The sequence below is a fragment of the Galeopterus variegatus genome, unplaced genomic scaffold, assembly GCF_000696425.1.
Source record: "Galeopterus variegatus unplaced genomic scaffold, G_variegatus-3.0.2 Scaffold1571, whole genome shotgun sequence".
NCBI classification, from domain to species: domain Eukaryota; kingdom Metazoa; phylum Chordata; class Mammalia; order Dermoptera; family Cynocephalidae; genus Galeopterus; species Galeopterus variegatus.
This window is the reverse complement of record NW_007727682.1, coordinates 360,263-378,724: the sequence shown is the minus strand read 5'-3', so window position 1 is coordinate 378,724 and position 18,462 is coordinate 360,263. Positions and strand designations below refer to the sequence as shown.

At 50.5% G+C, this 18,462-nt stretch overlaps 1 protein-coding gene across 1 annotated transcript; it reads right to left on the bottom strand.

The window, feature by feature from the left end:
* Nucleotides 1-5,310: 5,310 nt before the first annotated feature.
* Nucleotides 5,311-12,506, bottom strand: CAPG (capping protein (actin filament), gelsolin-like). The gene is made up of 9 exons (XM_008577744.1): nucleotides 11,823-12,506; nucleotides 11,483-11,655; nucleotides 11,231-11,385; nucleotides 10,865-11,032; nucleotides 9,448-9,597; nucleotides 8,984-9,076; nucleotides 8,335-8,467; nucleotides 6,026-6,114; nucleotides 5,311-5,510 (listed from the first exon to the last, which is right to left on the bottom strand). The coding sequence occupies exons 1-9, from the start codon at nucleotides 11,843-11,845 to the stop codon at nucleotides 5,445-5,447; spliced, it is 1,050 nt and encodes a 349-aa protein (XP_008575966.1). The 5' UTR covers nucleotides 11,846-12,506; the 3' UTR covers nucleotides 5,311-5,444.
* Nucleotides 12,507-18,462: the final 5,956 nt, after the last annotated feature.

Here is an 18,462-nt window from a genome sequence, read left to right as displayed (position 1 = left end):
ATGAGAACACTGGCTCGGGATAACAACATAGGGTGGCAATATATATATATATATATATTTTAGATTAAAGGAAATTAAATGTAACAACTAAATACAATGTATGAACCTTGACTGGATCCAGGATCAGGGAAACAAAAAGCCAGCTATAATTACTGGACAACTGGGAAATTTTATTTTATTTTTTAGCTCCCGCTTATGAATAAGGACATGCAGTATTTCTCTTTATGTGCCTCGCTTATTTCACTTAACGTAATTTTCTCCAAGCTCATCCATGTTGCTGTGAATGGCAGAATTTCATTCCTTTTTATGGCAGAATAGCATTCCATTGTGTATGTATGCCACATTTTCCTTATCCAGTTGTCCATCAATAGACACTTAGGTTGGTTCCATATCTTGGCTATTGTAAACAGAGCTGCAGTAAACATGGGAGTGCAGGTAACCGTTCAACATAATGATTTCCATTCCTTTGGACATATAACCAGCAGTAGGGTTGCTGGATCATATGGCAGTTCTATTATAGTTGTTTGAGAAACCTCCTGTATTAGTCCATTTTTGTTGCTTATAACAAAATATTTGGAACTGCGTAATTTATAAAGAAAACAAAATTTATTGCTTACAGTTTCTAAGGCTGAGAAGTCCAAAGTCCATCTGGTGGTGGCGACAGTGACCCAGGGGTCTCACTGTGCAAGGTGATGGAAGCAGAGAGAGCAATAGGCAGACACTCCTTTTCTTCTAAAGCCCTCAGAACCACACCCCTGACCACCATTTTTAATCCATTCACTATGGCATGGTCCTACAACCCAATCAGCTCTTCAAGGCTGCACCTTTCACTTACCGTAATAGGATTTCCCACCGTCTTAACATTCACAGTGGGGGCTAAGTTTCTAATACATAAAACATGGCGAACACAATTCAAGCTTCAGAGTTTTGGGGGGACATAATTCAATCCACTACATTCCACCCCTGGCCCCCCCCAAACTCATGTCCTTTTCACATGCAAATGCATTCATTTCACCCCCAAAGTCTTAACTTATTTCAATTCAAGAGTCCAAAGTTCAAAATCCCATCTGTGAAATCAATACAAGTTATCTACTTCCAAGATACAATCGTGGGACAAACATAGGGTACATATTCCCATTCCAAAAGGGAGAAACAGGCCAAAAGAAAAGGGGTAACAGGTCCCAAACAAGTCTGAAACCCAGAAGGACATGCATTGAATCTTAAAGCTGGTGATTCTTGTAACTTGACTCCATATTCAACGTTCTGTGCATCCTGGTGCGGGAGTCGGGTCCCCAAGTCCTCAGGCAGCTCCACTCCTATGGCTTTCCTGGTCTCAGGTGATGCTTTAGCTCTCACAGGCTGGTGTTGCACTCTGGTAACTCCACAGGTCTGGGGTCTCCATGGTGGTCCCACTCTCACGGCTCCACTAGACATGGCACTGTTGGGGTTTCTCTGCTGCAACTCTGACCCCACATTTCTGCTTGGCATTGCTCTAGTGAAGGTTGTCTGTGGTGACTCCGCCCCTGCGACAGATCTCTTTCTGGGCCCCCAGACTTTTCCACACATCCTTTGAAATCGGGGTGGAGACTCCCAAGCCTCCACAGCTCTGGCATTCTGTGAGCCTAAAGACTTAACCCCACATGGACGCTGCCAAGGCTTCCTGCTTGTGTCTTCCAAAGCTGTGGGTCCAGCTGCACCTGGGGCCAATTTAGCCATGGCTGGAGCAACCAAAGCAACTGGGGTGCTGGTGCTGGAAGCAGCTTCCCAAGCTGGTCCTGAGCAGTGAGCCCGTGGAGGGAGCCTCAAGCCTGTTCCCCAAGACCATTTCATCTCCCTAGGTCTTTGGGCCTGAAATGGAAGGGTGGGCCCCACAGATTTCTGCAGTGCCTTCAGGGCCCTTTCCCCCTTCCTTTCCTTTGTCCTAATCTTCTTAGCTAATAGTCACTGGGCTGCACCATTGCATGTTCTCTGCTTCTCTACCACATGGCCAGGCTGCAAATTTTCTAAATTTTTACACTCTGCTTCCCTTTTAAATTCTGGCTTTATGTCATGCTTTTGCAGCCATAACTCAGAGTAAGCTGTTACAAGTAGCCATGCAGCTTCCTTAATGCTTTGCTGCTTAGAAATTTCTTCGGCTAAATGCTGTGGTTCACAATTCCTAAGTTCCAACTTCCACAAAGTCCTAGGTCATGGACACAATGCAGCCAAGTTCCTTGCCAGTTCACAGCAAGGGTGATCTTTGTCCCAGTTTCCAGCAAACTTCTGATTTCTGTCTGAGACCTCCTTAGAATGGTCTTTATAGTCCATATTTCTATCAGCATTCTGCTCGCCACCACATAACCAGTCTCTAAGACATTCCAAACTTTCCCTTGTCTCTGTCTTCTTCTGAGTCCTCCAAACTCCTCCAACGCTTGCCTAACCCCCAGTTCCAAAGCCGCTTCCACATTTTCAAATATCTGTTATAAGCAACACCCCACTCACTCCTCGGTACCAATTTTCTGTATTAGTCCGTTTTTGTTGCTTATAACAATAATACTTGGAACTGCATAATTTATAAAGAAAACAAAATTTATTGCTTACAGTTTCTGCGGCTGAGAAGTCCAAAGCCCATCTGGTGGGGGTGACAGTGACCCAGGGGTCTCACATTGCAAGATGATGGAAGCAGAGAGAGCACGTGGTTAGGATTTGATGGGGGAAGATAGTAATAGAAGCAGCCAGCAGGGGGCAGCACGACCCAGAAGCTGCCTGAGACCTCAGCGGAGAGGGGGGGGGTTCCTGCCTCTCCTCCATTCACCAGGCCAGCATGAGGGCCTCTCCAGGCTCTCTGGCCTTTCCTTTATCCCACCCTCTTCTCTCCCAGTCCCTCTTTGCCATTGTTTATGATCTAGAAATGGACATTTAGCTACATATCTCCTGTGGCTACCCCATCCTAGCTGCCACAGCTGGGGCTCCAGGAGAGAGAAGGTTCCTGTGCCCTAGCCAAACTCCCGTGTAGTTCATGTGATGTCCATCCTCACCTGGCTACACTTGCAGGCCTGGGACTCCTTGTAAGCGCTAGCCTGTGGACGAGGTGGCCCTGGCCCTTGTTAAGGCTGACCGGTGTTGCGGAAGGGGAGGGGGGGACACATACACAACAATCACAATTCTTTGAACTTGTTAAGATAGTGAACAGATAGGATGTTGATGGGGGGGAGAAAGGGAGATGGAGAGGGGAAAAGGAATTGGTAAAGGGACATGAAAATCAACTACATTGTATATTGATAAAAAAAGAAAGATTGGTGTCAGGCATCTCTACAGGGTTTTGCCTACATTTGCTTCTGGGGATGCCTGGCTCTGTTGCTTCTTTGTGAAAAGACCTGCAGGCTAGGGCGCCTGAGCTGGGGAGTGGAGGGCAGGCGAGAGCCCCACTATGCTGCTTTCTGTCCTCTGCATTCCCTCAGGTGGAGCTGTGGAAGACCATTGTGTGGCCCCTGCGGGCCTCTCCATCACAGAGGTGGGGTGACAGGTGGCTACCCAAGTATGGAAGGGAGCTCCCAGACTGCTGTCAGCAGGATGCCTCAAGGGCGTGGCTGGAACAAACCATGGCATCCCCCTGTGTCCTCACTCCCTGACCTGAACTAGTCCTTTGTTGCCATTACTTCCTCCAGTCTGGGCCTCAGTTAACCCACAGAGGTGGCAGGGCGTGCTGGGGACTGGAGCGCAGGGAACGAAAGCTGTTGCTCAGCCCCACTATGGAGGGTCAGATTGGGTGCTTGCTTTCCCTCCCGTCCCTTTTGCTTGCTCTGAGAATACGAGGCTAACTCAGCAGACCCAACTGTGAATGCTCAGCCCCCAGCAGGTCCAGGGTCCAGTCCATATGGGCCCTGGGAGACTCTAGCAGGAGGGAGGCCAGCACCCCTCAGCAGGCACCCTTTCTCCCCACGTCGCTCCCTGTGCAATGCTCTCCATGACAGTGTGCTCATAGCTTCAGACTTTGGGACATTAGCAATAACAGTCCAGGAATTTTAAATTTGCATGTCTGTTGATGTACAGGTTGTGGGAGTTGTCTGAACCCTCTAAAAGTAGATGCAAATCTTAATCTGTGCCTTTTTCTTGGGAGACGGTCTAGGCCTTTCATGGGAGATTTAAAATACTCTAACTCGGGCCGGCCCGTGGCTCACTTGGGAGAGTGTGGTGCTGAAAACACCAAGGCCATGGGTTCGGATCCGATATAGTGATGGCCGGTTAGCTCACTGGGTGAGTGTGGTGCTGACATCACCAAGTCAAGGGTTAAGATCCCCTTACCGGTCATCTTTAAAAAAAAAATACTCTGTAACTCTAAAAATGTCAGAACCATGGGTTTAGTACAGCCCTTACTCTCTCCCCTTTTAAAAGCCATCCTGACACCTGCTCTTTGCGTAGACTGTCAGATGAAGGGCTAGGAAGTCTGCAGAGAGGACAGGGAGGGAGTCACTGATTCTTCTATGCTTCTTGGCACAAAATCAGCAAGATGAACCTGATCAGAATTTTTGTTTGGAATGGAAGAATCCAGTGTGTCAGAGCTCAGAAGCCACATAGCCCTTTGGATCCAGGGGTGAGGGTTGGTCAGGGCAGCGGCAGGCAGACCCCAGGGCCTCTGCCCCAGGCTTCCACAGCCTCCCACCTTGCTCTTGCCCCGGCTCATGCCTTCCAGGATGGGACCTCTTTTTGACTGTTTCATTCTCCTGCTATTTAGCTCTCTAGCCTCTTTGATATTCCATCACTACCTCATTATACAGGAGAATGAACTAAGTAGAGAAGGAAAAGCACCTTGCCCAGGATCACACAGAAGCAGCATAAGAATGAGACCCAGGACTCTACACACTGGCCGACGCTTTTCCCACAGCCCAACAGAGGCCCTGGGCTCATCAGCTGGACGTGCAATGTGCTTACAAAGGAACAAGCCAGACTTCCGTACAGCTGAGAAAAGTCCTCTTGCTGAACAAGCATATATCATTTGAAGCTGCCTTGCAGTGGTTTATTATGGCATCTGAGGAAATACTGGCTTAAATGGAGCTGCTTCCCAAGCCCTTTGCCACAACCTTCTCCTGGTTGGGAATGTGAGACTGAAAGTGATCCTGAGGACTGGCACACCATGCCACCTCCCTATTGGGCTCACAGCAGTACCTGCCAGCCCTGCTGGGACTCCTGGACCCTCTGCCTCAATCACACAAAGCTGGCTCTGGCCTCTCAGAGGCTGTAGAATTGTTGTCTGTGTTGTACTCTGCCCCCAGCCAGGGGACGAGCCCCAGTGGACAGTGGGACAGTGGGAATCAGCCAAGAGCAGGCAGAGCAGGGACAGCCTGGGGAGAGCATTTGTTTGCTTTATTGAATGTCAGCAGGGGCACGGCAGCACTGCCCAGGCAGCCAGAGGAGGAAAAAGCTGGCAGGGGGTAGAGGAGTAGGGGGCAGGGAGATGCCCTCCCTCATTTCCAGTCCTTGAAGAATTGCTTGAAGATGGGACTCTCACGGCCCTGGGGCAGAATCTCCACCTGCAGTGACAGTGGGGGAGAAGTCTGGTTCATACGATTGCCACCTTTGCCTCTGCCAGGGGCGACAGGGAGGGCTGGAACCATGAGACATGGAAGAGGGTTCTGGGGACTCAGGCTGAGAAAACGGATTGCTTCAAGGACATCTGATAGATGCCACCAATTACAGATGAGCCTTATCAGCTCCCCTTGGAATAACTTGCGGAGCCTGCATGCAGGGGGGCTAGCAGGCTGGTGCCAGCCAGGGACAATGGCCCAGAGGAGGAGCACAGCTGTGCAAAGGCATACCCAGTTCTCCATGCTCCCAGGGAAGTGCCACCTGACCTCCTCTTTGAAAACAATATGAATTTTTAAATTTCAAAGAATTGAGAAGGGCTTTCCGCTGGATGGGTCTGAAAGAAGGCCTGATTGTTCCTGATTGTGCCCAGGGCTTTCCTATCCCTCTTGTCCAGTCTGAGGGGTGGGAGGCTGCAGGAAGAGCCCAGGAGTAGGGTTAGGGGCACGGGGTGTCTGCTCACCTGAGTGTTCGGGGCGTACCGCATGCGGGAGATGAAGTCCTCGGCCACTTGGAGGGCCGCCTGACGCTCCTTCTCGTTAGCCTTTCGCCCTGGACCACAGGAACATGGAAACGGAGATTTTTAAAAAGAACAGGGACCCTCTCTAACACCCATTCCATTTTTGTCAAAGAAATTTAAGGGAATCCATGGAATAGCTGGCATTTTTTAAAATAATGGACCAGGAGGTCCCAAGAATGCTGAGAGGCTCTTTGAAGGTATGAAGTCAGCCTTTTAAGACTCACTGAACTGGCATCTCCAAGCTGGATGAAAGCGACACTTCTGCCCAGTCTGAGCCTCAAAACCTTCTGCTCTGACCCGGGCCCAGGGATACATCAGGGAGGAGAAAGGGTGCTCTCCCTGGAGTAAATCTTTAAGGCTAGGGACCCCTCCCCCCAAAAACCCCTCACTTCTTGAGTCTGTCAACTATACTATTATCAAGCATTTTTTGTAAAACTAAATAGAACGCAGGGTGCAATTTATTTCTTTTTATTTTTTTTTTGGGGGGGGGTGCAGTTTATCATGGAGGCGACCTTACCCCACATTGTAGCCTACATGGGCCTAATGGTTGTGCCAGCCAAGCACTTACACAGATAAAGACCACATCATTAACCCACTTTGAGCCATCCCTTGAACGCAAACTGGGCTCCAGTTTGGAGCATTTTTCTGAAGAAACAACACTGTGAAGGGCAGCTGGCTCTCCAGCTGGGCTACAAAACCCCGTGAGCTACAGCGTGCGACATGACTCTGCCGTCTCCGCCCTCTGTGGTCGGGCTGGTGGCACCCACCCTGTGGACTTACCCTCCCCATGAGCTAACCCTCTTCCTGGCCTCCCACGTTCCCTGGTTCTGCTCTGGTTTCTCTTTTCATATAGGTTCGGTTCCTTGCTTGGGATTACACGAAGTGTGGAAAAGTAGAATTAAAAGATAATATGGTTAGCTCACTTGCAAAAAAAAGGGACGAAAGCTAATACGAATCCTTTCGTGAACTTTTGACATACCCTCATATATACTTTTGTGGGCCTCTGGGAACCCCCTCTATGCCCGGCATCGGTATGTACCCTCCAGCAGGAGGGAAAGGCAGCCCCAGGAGCACAAGCCTCTCCCTTTCCATTCTTTTTTTTTTTTGTCTTTTGTCTTTTTTCCGTGTCCGGCAACGGATCGCAACCCTCAGTGTCGCCCCCGCACCGGACCGGGGACCGGCAACGGGATTGCAACCCTCGGTGTTGCCCCCGCACCGGACCGGGGACCGGCAACGGGATTGCAACCCTCGGTGTTGCCCCCGCACCTCGCTCAGCCAGTGAGCGGGAACCGGTCTGCATGTGGGATCCGAACCCTCGGGCGGGAGCGCCGCCGCGCTTCCCAAGTGGCGCACTATCCAGTGCACCACTGGGCCGGCCCATCCCTTTCCATTCTTTATCCCCAGAAGCCTGCCAACGCTGTGAGCTGCTCCAGGCCCCTTCTTGTCGCCGGTCTCTGCTGCTTTTAGGAGGCCATAGTACGAGTTGCCTAGTAGCAGCCACCTGCAGACACCTAGCTACTTCCCTGTCTTCCTGACCAGGCTGGGAGCTGGTAGTTTCTCAGCCTTGGTTGACTCCACAACTATTTATTGAGCAAATGCTATTTGTCAAGACCCTACAGACAAATATAGTTCCTGCTTTTGAGAAGCTTATAATCTTCTCAGGGAGGAAAGGCAGCCAGGTTCCCAGGATCACAGGACTCAGAACATTGTTTCAACATTTTCAATTAGTCCGACCAACCCGAACAGGCTCCTACACAATAGTATTTCTATTTCCAGCCAATATAGTCTCTTGGAAAAACAAGTTCTACAAGTTCACCACCCACTGCATAAAATGGTATCTAATTTATCTAAAATTTAGCTCTGTCACACCTGCAGGCAGAATTCCAGAATCCCACGATCAGCATTCCCAGCAACCCTGAGAGCCTAGGAATGGTCTAGGATAGTTGTTCTCAAAGTGTGGTCCCTGGAACCAGAGGCATAGGCACCCCCTAGGAACTTGTTAGAAATGCACATCCTCGGGCCCCACCCCAGACCAGGCAAATGAGACTCTCTGGGGGCAGGACCCAACAATCTGCACAGGCCTTGCGATAATTCTGAGGCTGGCTGCAAGTTCCAGAACCACTGCGTAGATTTAGCAGAAACAAGCACGCAGGTTCCCTGAGGCTGTCTTTTGTAAGCAGCAGGGCAGGCAGAGCCCTGCTGGGTCAGAGCAGCTTCAGGGGTCTCCAGCTGGTGTGGAGGAGTCCTCGTACCCTTCCAGATGTAGATCTTGCCACAGGACCCGTTGTCCAGCACAAAGCAGTCATCAGATATCAGCAGGTTGAGGGCAAAGGGGCTGGAGTCGGCCACCTTAGTCAGGTTCATCTGTCCAGTGGCATCGGAGACCTGGGAGACAAAGGGCAGTGCCAGATCTCCCCCTCCTCTTTAACACACCAGCCTTCACCTGCCTTGAGCCCAAGCAGCAGGCCACCTCCTCCTCGTCCTCGTCTTCCTCCCACTCTGCCTCTCCTCTGCAGCCTGCACTGCCCCGCCCCCACCCCAGGCCCTGAGGAGCAGACAGGAGAAGAAAGCTCTGGAAAGCAAATCCCAGGCAGCCCCCACCCCCTCCCATCACCCTCAGTTACTGCAGCACGGAGGCTCGGGTCCATCTGGGAATTAGAGGGATTCCAAATTACAAATAAATGCACAGAACTGAGAAAGTAAAGCCCAGCACTGGCTCCAGACCTTCATCAAGAAGGAGCATGTATCTCCCTGGGAGGACCTTCCATCCCACTTCCCATGCTCCTCTCACTCCAAGCCCACCTTCCCACTGCCTTCTCCTCCCGGTCCAGCCCCACAGGACCCAGCTGCTGTGCAGGCTCCCACCCCCGCCTGGCGCCAGGGCAGGCCTGGAGTGCCCACCTTATACAGAGCCGCAGCCTGGGCATTTGTCTGGTCAGCTGTGACATCTTCCTCGGGGTTGCCCTCCTTCAGAGCAGGCTTGGGGCCCAGGACCTGCAGGGCCAGGGCAGGCCAGGTTAACAGGGATTCCTGCCCCAGAGCTTCCCAACCCACCATGCCCAAGGCCACAGCCACCAGGGCAAACTGTGACCTGCACTAGGGCACCTGACAGAGGAGAGTGAGGGCTGGGGCCAGCCCACCCCACCCGCCAGGCTGCTCATCCTCCAAGACAAGCAGCCACCCAGAGGATGCACCTTACTCTTGATCTCACAAGGGCACCCTGTGAGCTAGCCACGGCCCTGAGGACTGCCTCAAACGTCCTCTGCCACCCTCCACCGGCCACCCTCGTACCCCCCAGCTCATCACCACCTGTCTTGGCCACTTCCAAGCAAAGGCTCCCAGCCTCCCACCCCAATGTCCCCCACCTGGATCATCTCAGCAGGCTCCTCTCCATCAGTGACAATCTCCACCTGGGCCTTGCCCTGTCGCTCACTGTCCCGGATGGCCAGGGCCAGGTCCCTCGCCTTATTGCGCTCCAGGATGTTGGACTTTCCACCACACCAGGTGAAGATGCTCTGAAGGGAAGTAGGGAAGCCCGTCAGAGCCCACCGCCCCATCTTTCCTCTCTCCTCTCTGAAGAACTGTCCCCTGAGGCAGGGGCAGACCTCAGAGGCCTCTCTGAGAATGGCAGTGACAACAGTCTGCAAGAGTGTCTCTGCCCACCGCCGTCTCTCTTCCTGGTTTACTTTTCTCCACCTCGCTTATCACCATGTATCTAAACGTCTTTATCTTGTTTAGAGCCTATCTGCCCTGACTGGAGAACGGCGTCATTAGGCCATGGGTGTTTTGTTTTGCTCTGCTCACTGCTGCATGCCCCTTGCTAAAACAGAGCCCGGCATGTGTTTAAGCACAAGATACATATGCGTGTGCACTCAGTGAATCAATGATTGGACGCCATCCTTGAGCTCAGCATCTCACTCCTACCCGCACCCCTGCAGGGCAGAGCCCTCACCTCCCTCATGAACAGGTAATGGCCAGGTCTGTTCACAGGTCCCCCTGTCTCATCTCACCACTTCTAGTCCTCCCTGCAAACAGCTCCTGGGTTGATCTTCCTTCCCCAAATCTTCAGCCCAGACACTCAACCTCCTCCTGACCTGGGTCTCACCTTCCTTAGCAATTTTCCCTCCCACTGATCCCGGCCCCACCCCAGGGCCCAGTCAAACTAGACTCTTCCCTGCTCTCTACATGCTTTTCTGTGTCCTCCCACCTGGGTGCCTCAGCTCACCTGTTCTCTTTGCCTGGAATGGCTTTTCCCCTCCATGAAGGTCTAGTCAAATGGCACCTTCCTGGGACAACTGGCTTTGGCTCAGACTAGGGGGCCCCTCCCTGCCTCAAGCTTCCCCAGCACGTGGCCGCTGCCCCTTTTAGAACCCTCATCATGTCTGGCCACAGGTTATGACAAGTGACATGCCCATCTTGGCTGCCTCACCAGGGCAAACTTTTATGGTCCCCATGCTGGCCCAGAGAGAGCATCACATAGTCACTGAAGGAATGGATAGGTGAATAAGTTAGTGAACGATCTGGCAGGCAGCTAACTCAGAGCTACACAGGCTTCCGAGAGAAGGAGTGGGTGAGCTCCAAAGTCTTAAAAGCAATGGCTAGACACCACAGGGAGGCTGATTTCTGTCCTTACAAATGTAGGGATGTTTCTAATGGCTGGAGCTCTGACTTGGAATGGGCTTACAGCTTTTCAGCTTCTCTTCCTCTTTTCTGGCTTTCTGGTCCCCTGCCCTCTGGAAGGATGGTCCCACTAGAGTGCTCAGTCTGGCTCGGTCCACCCACCTGGCCCAGGTCCAGAATGAAGCAGTCCCCAGTGTTGAAGCTGTCCCAGCTCAGCGCCCGCTCAGTGGCGCGGATGTTCTTCTTTCCCTTCACCTGGTAAAGTTTCTTGATGGCAGCTGGGGTGGTTCCCGGGGAGGCCTTGTGAAATGCTGACTCCACACCACCTTCCTGCAGCCCAGACACCCGCTTCAGTAGACTGACAGGAGACCTGGAGCCCTCTGTACCCCAGCCCACTGGGCCACAGGCATAAAGGTGGGGACCCAGTGCTGATAGAGCCCAGGCCTTCTGCAGGGTGAGAACAAGCTGGAAGGGGGGCTGTCTATGAGAGAAGCTGTAGGGTGGGGGTGCCAGGGGCTGGGCTCTCACCTGGTACTTGAGGCCCTGTGGGAAGTAGCTCATGAAAAGGTCGGACTCATTGCCCTGTACCTCACGGTGCTGCACAGGCCGCTCCCCCAGCAGCGTGTTGAGGTGCACGGCCAGCACAGCGCAGGCCCCCTGCTCATCCCGAGATGACTGCTGGCCTGGGACAGGTGAGGGAGTGGGGCGAGGCCCTTGAGACCCATGCCAGCCCCAGTCCCTGCCCAAGCCAGCCCCCTCCACCCATTGCAGCCCCCTTACCTATCCACAGATGCAGGTGGGAGAGCTCTTCTGGGCCATTGTGCAGCACCAGATAGGAGTCCCCGGAGAAGAAGACGCCCTGGTTCTCACGGACTATGGGCACTGGCTTCAACTTCTCCACCCGCCACACATGGAGGCCGGGATCATTCACTGAGGCTGGGAATGGAGAGCCACTGGGGGAAGGAAGAGGGTTGATGGTGGCCAGGGCCCATACGGAGTGTGCACAAGAGCAGAGACCCAGGCAGGCCTGGGGACTGGAGTCTGGGATGAGGAAATGGGTAAGGAGGGGCAGCCCTTGGAAGTGAAGCAGGGGTAACAGGGAATGGGGCACACAGCCTACCTCTGGGGGATGGATGTGTACATGTTGTTTCCAGATCTGGAAAGACAGAAGAAGCCATTATTATTACTGATTAATTGAAAATTGCTCTAGCATCAATAACTGAGGTCAACTAAATTCTCAAGGCCCTGGCAGGTCAGGTATGTGGCAGTAGTCACACCCCCCACATCCTGGAACATTGCTAAACAGTTTACTTTAGACATATAGTCCAAACATGGTGTCAGATCATGGAGCTATAAATTAACCTAAAGAATGTTGAAATGGACGATGTGACCCTTACTTATGAATTTCACATTTGTTTGAAGAATAAGATGTAACCATTAACCAATCACTAACTCATGTCATGCTAGACAACCAATGTAAAGCCTGATTAAAGGAGTTGTTCTTGCCACTCCCCTTTTGCCTTCCCTTTTTACGATTATAAAAATACTGAAGCCCTGTTTGTACCTTGGAGCACTTCCCAAGGTAATTTGGAGGTGTCCTTCCAGACTGCAGTCACTCATATTGGCTCAAATAAACTCTTTGTTGTTTAAGCTGTGCCTCAGTTTCCTTCCTCAGGTTGACATCACAAATGTCATAACAACCACCTCTCACATTGGTCTGGGGAGGGATCCTCCAGGTGGTCAAGGACTTGCATATTTATCAACTACTTCATCTCAAGAAACCCGAGAGATTATCCCTAGTTCCATTATGCAGCCAAAGAAAATGAGGCTCAGAGAGGCTAAGTCCAGCATCACGCAGCTAGTGAACGGCTAGTGGAAACCAGGTCTCTGACCCCTGGGCTGATGTCTTCTCCCTGCTGTGACCTTTCAGCCACATCTGTCTTCTGCTTCAGACCTGCTTCTAATTCTGGGCATTACACAAGGCTGAGATGCAGCTATCTAAGCAATAACTGGTTATTCTAAAATCAATGACTCAAACTTTCACCATAAAAGAAAAAACAAAAGGAAAAGCAAATGAAACCCCAAATAATCAGAAAATAATAAAAAAAGGAGCGGAAAGTAATAAATAGAAAACAAAAGCAATAGAGAACTCAGTGAAGTAAAAGAAAAAACAAAAGGAAAAGCAAATGAAACCCCAAATAATCAGAAAATAATAAAAAAAAAGAGCAGAAAGTAATAAATAGAAAACAAAAGCAATAGAGAACTCAGTGAAGCTTTTTTTTTTTTTTTTAAAAGATGACCGGTAAGGGGATCTTAACCCTTGGCTTGGTGTTGTCAGCACCACGCTCAGCCAGTGAGCAAACCGGCCATCCCTATATGGGATCCGAACCTGTGGCCTTGGCGTTATCAGCACCGCACTCTACCGAGTGAGCCACAGGCCGGCCCAGTGAAGCTTTTTTTAAAAACTCAGGAACCTGTGGCCTTGGTGTTATCAGCACCGCACTCTACCGAGTGAGCCACAGGCCGGCCCAGTGAAGCTTTCTTTAAAAACTCAATAAAATTGATAAATCTTTAGACAAACTGACTAAGAGAAAAAGAAAACACAAATTTTCAATATAGCAACGAGAGAGGTAACATTACTATAGATTCTATAGCTATTAAAAGCTAGTACAAAAACTTTATGCCAATATATTCAACAACTCATATGAAATGGCAAATTCCCTGAAAGGTACAAATTTATGAATGTTCACTAAAGAAATAGATTATCTTAACAGAGATAATATCCATTTAAAAAATTAAATTTGTAGTAAAAAACATTTCCACACACACACACACAAAACTCAAGCACAGATGACTTCATTGGTAAATTCTACCAAAAATTTAAGAAAGACTGGGCCGGCCTGTGGCTCACTCGGTAGAGTGCGGTGCTGATAACACCAAGGCCACGGGTTCGGATCCCATATAGGGATGGCCGGTTCGCTCACTGGGTGAGCGTGGTGCTGACAACACCAAGTCGAGGGTTAAGATCCCCTTACCGGTCATCTTTAAAAAAAAAAAAAAAAAAATTTAAGAAAGACATAATACCAATTCTACACAAACTCTTTCAGACAATAGAAGGTGAGGGAACCCTTTCCAATTCATCCTATGCAGCCAACATTCTCCTGATTGCAAAACCAGATAAATATACTGAAGGAAAAGAAAATTACAGGGCTGGCTGATTAGCTCTGTTGGTGCTGATAACACCAAGGTCCAGGATTCAATCCCTGTACTGGCCAGCTGTTAAAAAAGAAAGAAAATTACAGACCAATATCCCTCATGAACGTAGACATAAACATATTAACAAAATTTCAGCAAATGGAATTGAATAATATTATGAAAAGGATAAACCATGATGACCAAACAAGGTTTATCCCAGGAATGCAAGGCTGGTTTAACAACAGAAAATCAATCAATGTTATCCATCCTATTAACAAACATTTGTGTGTATATATGTGTGTGTGTAAAATCACCTCAATAAATGCATAAAAAGCATTTGGCAAAATTCTACCTTCATTCCTAATTTTAAAAAAATAAAAAACTTTCAACAAACTTGGAATAGAAGGAAATTTCCTTAACCTGATAAAAAGCATTGATAAACAAACAAACAAAAATACAAAACTTCAGCTAACATTATACTTAATGGCTTCTTTAATTCTAAACTCTCTCCCTGGGGAACTTCCCCCATTTCTGGGCATCAGCTATCACTTCTGTATGCCCAGTTCCCCTCAAATGCCAGTATGATGAATATCATGTTTATTTTGTAGGTCAGTGGAGGCAAACTTTTTTGATCGAAAGTTATTCAGGGGGAAAATATGCTAAAGGCAAACATTAAGAAATATATATTATCTTTAAATTTTTTCAGAAAATGCAGTAGCTACAGCTTCACTCACTGTCTCTTTCATATGTTCCATAACTAGAGGATTTCTCTTTTTGACTTCATATGCAGAGACCACAAACCAGCAAGCACTTCAATGCAATGCATGCTGTGCATTCATCCAAACAGTGGTTTTGTAAAGTGAGCTCCGGTGGTGCAGGATAAGGGCTTGGGGACTTTGAGGGTGGAAATACAAATAGGCACCATCAGGAGATTCTTAGGGGCTGGGCAGCCAAGGGGAGAAGAACAATCTTTGGGGGGCAGATAGAAGATCAGACGTTGTTGAGTCTGAGTAGGAAACAAAGAGCTGTGGTAATGAATGTGAAATGCCATGTGAAATATGACTTTCCTTTTCCATTCCCGGCCTACAAAATAGTGGAAGGCATTTTTGGCATCACACTTTCCGAAGCAGGGAGGCAGTGAAGGGAGGTTTGGGGGCAGGAAACTTTAACATTTCTCCATCCCACAGAGGATCACATGCTGTGCCCACATCCCCTGCAGCAGGCAGCGCAGGCTGTGACTCAGGTTTGAAGTGGTGACATGGCTACTCCAAGCTCAAGCTGGTTGGGAGGGCTCGGGAATGAGAGAGGGAGTGAGCAATCATCAGCTTTCCTATTTTTCATTCTGTGTTACTGAAACAAGAGCTCGGGCCATAACTCAAAACCAGGAAATCCACATGCCAAGCCCACAGCCCCTGAGAGCCACTGTGGGGTTTTAACGAAGGGGTTTGGCTGCCTGCTCCTTCCTCACGCTGGCTGCCTGTTACAATTACCTTGGGACCTTACAAAAATGTAGGTACTGACAAAGATTCTTTGCTTGGCCAAACTATAGTCAGGCTTCTGAAACTTCTCCTGGGCCTATCTGTGCACTTCCTTGTAAAATCCAGTTTTTAAAAAGTACGCTGCAGGGCCAGCCCATGGCTCACTTGGGAGAGCGCGGTGCTGACAACACCAAGTCAAGGGTTAAAATCCCCTTACCCGTCATCTTTAAAAAAAAAAAAAAAAAAAAGTATACTGCTAAATCAGATTAGCCAGAACCCCTCATCCCCAACATCTGATCAGATTCCTCATTAACACCATCCACTGGGTGATGTCTGATCACCCTGGACTGTCTTCAGCAAGAACCCTGTTAGGTCAGTTTAGCCAGAATCCCCCTTACCCCTGATGTTTCCTCTCAATAATTTTCCATCCACTGACCCCCACCCACCCAGCTCCTTGGCTATAAATTCCCCCTTGCCCATGCTATTTTCGGAGTTTAGCCCAAACTCTCTCCCCACTGCAAAACCCCATTGCTATGATCCCTATACCTATCACAGTGTTCCTGAATAAAGTCTTCCTTACTGTGCTTTAACAAGTAACACTGAATAATTTTTTCTTTTTTCTTTTTAAAGATGACCGGTAAGGGGATCTTAACCCTCGACTTGGTGTTGTCAGCACAACGCTCAGCCAGTGAGCCAACCGGCCATCCATATATGGGATCTGAACCCAGGGCCTTGGTGTTATCAGCACCACTCTCCCGAGTGAGCCACGGGCCGGCCCTGAATAATTTTTTCTTTAACAGTGTCCAACACCCAGACCCAGAGATACCGATTCTACAGGTCAGCAGTGGAGCCTGAGCATCCATATTTTGAACATGTGTTTGAAGCGATCCTGGTACTGACAGTGAATTCTGTCCAGAACACATCTCATGTTTGCCTGCACATTAGAGTCTTTTGGGGGCTTTAAAAAAGTCTCAATGCCTAGGTCCTATACTGGACCAGTTAAAATCAGACTCTGGATGGAGCCCGAATATCAGTGTTTGAGAAGCTCCAGGTCAGGGCTGAAGCTCCTGCTGCCCCATCAGATCCCTGTTCCTCAGGCTCTCCTGAGGAAGGGTCCACCCTGATATCTGGCCTTTCATGCTTTTCTCACCATTCCAGCCCTTCTGCCAAGCCCAGAGCTCCTCGAGCTTCCTCAGTGCCCAGCTCCACCCTCAAGTCCATCAATCCCCCTCCCCCCAACAACCCTTCAGGCCCATATCAAGCCCCAGCTGTCAGAGGAATCTTGTAGGACATAAGGTGGCCTCGGCCCTCTCACCTGGGGGCTGTATTTTGCCTCTCTGAATCTAGCTGAAACCTCGCCCCGTGCCTGGTACCCTGCAGGTGCTCCAATTATCAGACTAGATGGATCCTAAGGGACAGCTCAGGATTTCACCAGGCTGGAGTGGCCACAGAGGCAGAAAGCAAGGGCTAGGGGGTCTCATCAGACTGTCATGGGCTGGGGGCTGGCAGTGGGGGGAGGATGTGTGCCCTATTGCCTGTCCCATGGCTCTGACTTAGCCTGTCTTTGAGGACACACAGGGGGATCTGGGGTGAGGGGTAACTGTTACGCACATCTTTAAGGAAACGTGTGACAGTCATCAGAGTAACACAAGTGCTGCCCGGTACCAGTGTTATCTCTGCCCTTCTCCGACCCTGATTCCATTGACCCTCAACTGGTCCCTTCACCTCACGGTCCCTGTTTGCCCCTTGGTGTGAAATGAAATAGCACCTCCCCTTATCCTGGAGAAGGGGTGGAGAAGTAGGTGTCAACCATGGGCTTTCTCAGAGCTGGGTCCTCATTTGGGGACTCTGGACCAGTACACTTTCCCCTGACACCAAATAGGTTCCTTCCCAACACTCCACCTTCACCTCCTTCCCCCACCTTACCCCAGGCAGACCAGCCAGACCCTCAGCTGGAGCCTTTTTGAGTTTGCAAAATAATCAAATGTGTATGAATTCAAATGGCTAGGCCTTTGGTTAGAGTGCGGTGTTATAACACCAAGGTCAAAGGTTCAGATCCCCCTACCAGCCAGCTGCCAAAAAAAATTCAAATCAAATGACTAGGCCTGCCCTTCCCCGTCCCCAAACCACTCCATTCACCTAGTCACACCACAGTCCTGTCTTGATAGACATTCTCAAATCCGAATTCACCTCCTGGCTGGCTGACAGCCTTCCAGAGTCCAGCCACTAGGTGTGGTGGCCTCTGTCAGGAGGTCTGGCACCAACTCCCAGAAGCTGGGACAAGCCCTGACCTGAGAGTTCCCCCACTGGTAGCGGGGACACACCCAGCCATCCTCCCACGCAGCTGCAAGGCTGCAGCAGGTATGTACCCAGAGCCTGGCATAAGGCTGCCAGGACAGCGGGCTGGGGGACACCGTTCCTGGCACAAAGTGGCTTCCAGAAATGCGGGTCTCTGTTTCAGACCCTGGCGGCCAGTGCTCGCCTGCCCACCAAGAGGGTCCTGGCCAGCCCCGCTCCCTCGGGTGACAGCTCCCACTTTCACCTTTCAGCACGTGTCCTCTTCCCACTTCTGCTTCTCGGGCTCTTCTTCCTCGCAGCCCGCCCCACCCCAGCTTCTCACTTCCCTCTGCGGCTCCCTGGCTGCCCCTCCCATCTGCCCCACCCCTGGACTCCTTCCCCAGCCCAGGTGGAGGTGATGTCACCGTCAGGGAGTGGTGGGCAGTGCTGGGAGGCTGGGCAGCCTGAGGCAGAAGAGCAGACAGGGAGGGCCAGGCGACTGGTGCTGCAGGCCAGCTCCTCAGAGGTGCCACGGGGAGGGAGCCTGGGGGCCCACCCTGGCCTCGCTCGCCACGCAGGCCAGCGACGGCATCTCTGAGGAGTCTGGGACCGGCCAGGAAAGCCACATTCCCCACTCACCAGGCTCCGCAGGCGCGTCTGCACAGCCCAGCTGCCGCTGGATTTGTCACATTTCCTGGGTGTGGTCACTGGCCCCAACCGCTTTTCCTCCTCCCCCTGACTTGTCTTCCTCCTTACCCTGGATGCATAGATTTGATTTCTTTAAAAGCCCAGTTCTGGGCCGGCCCGTGG

Coding starts and splice junctions, on each gene's coding strand:
- CAPG (XM_008577744.1), bottom strand. CDS start 11,845: ATGTACACATCCATCCCCCAGAG. Junction 11,386..11,482: donor CCACCTGCATCTGTGGATAG/GTAAGGGGGCTG, acceptor CACCTGTCCCAG/GCCAGCAGTCATCTCGGGAT. Junction 9,598..10,864: donor TCATTCTGGACCTGGGCCAG/GTGGGTGGACCG, acceptor ACTTCCCTTCAG/AGCATCTTCACCTGGTGTGG.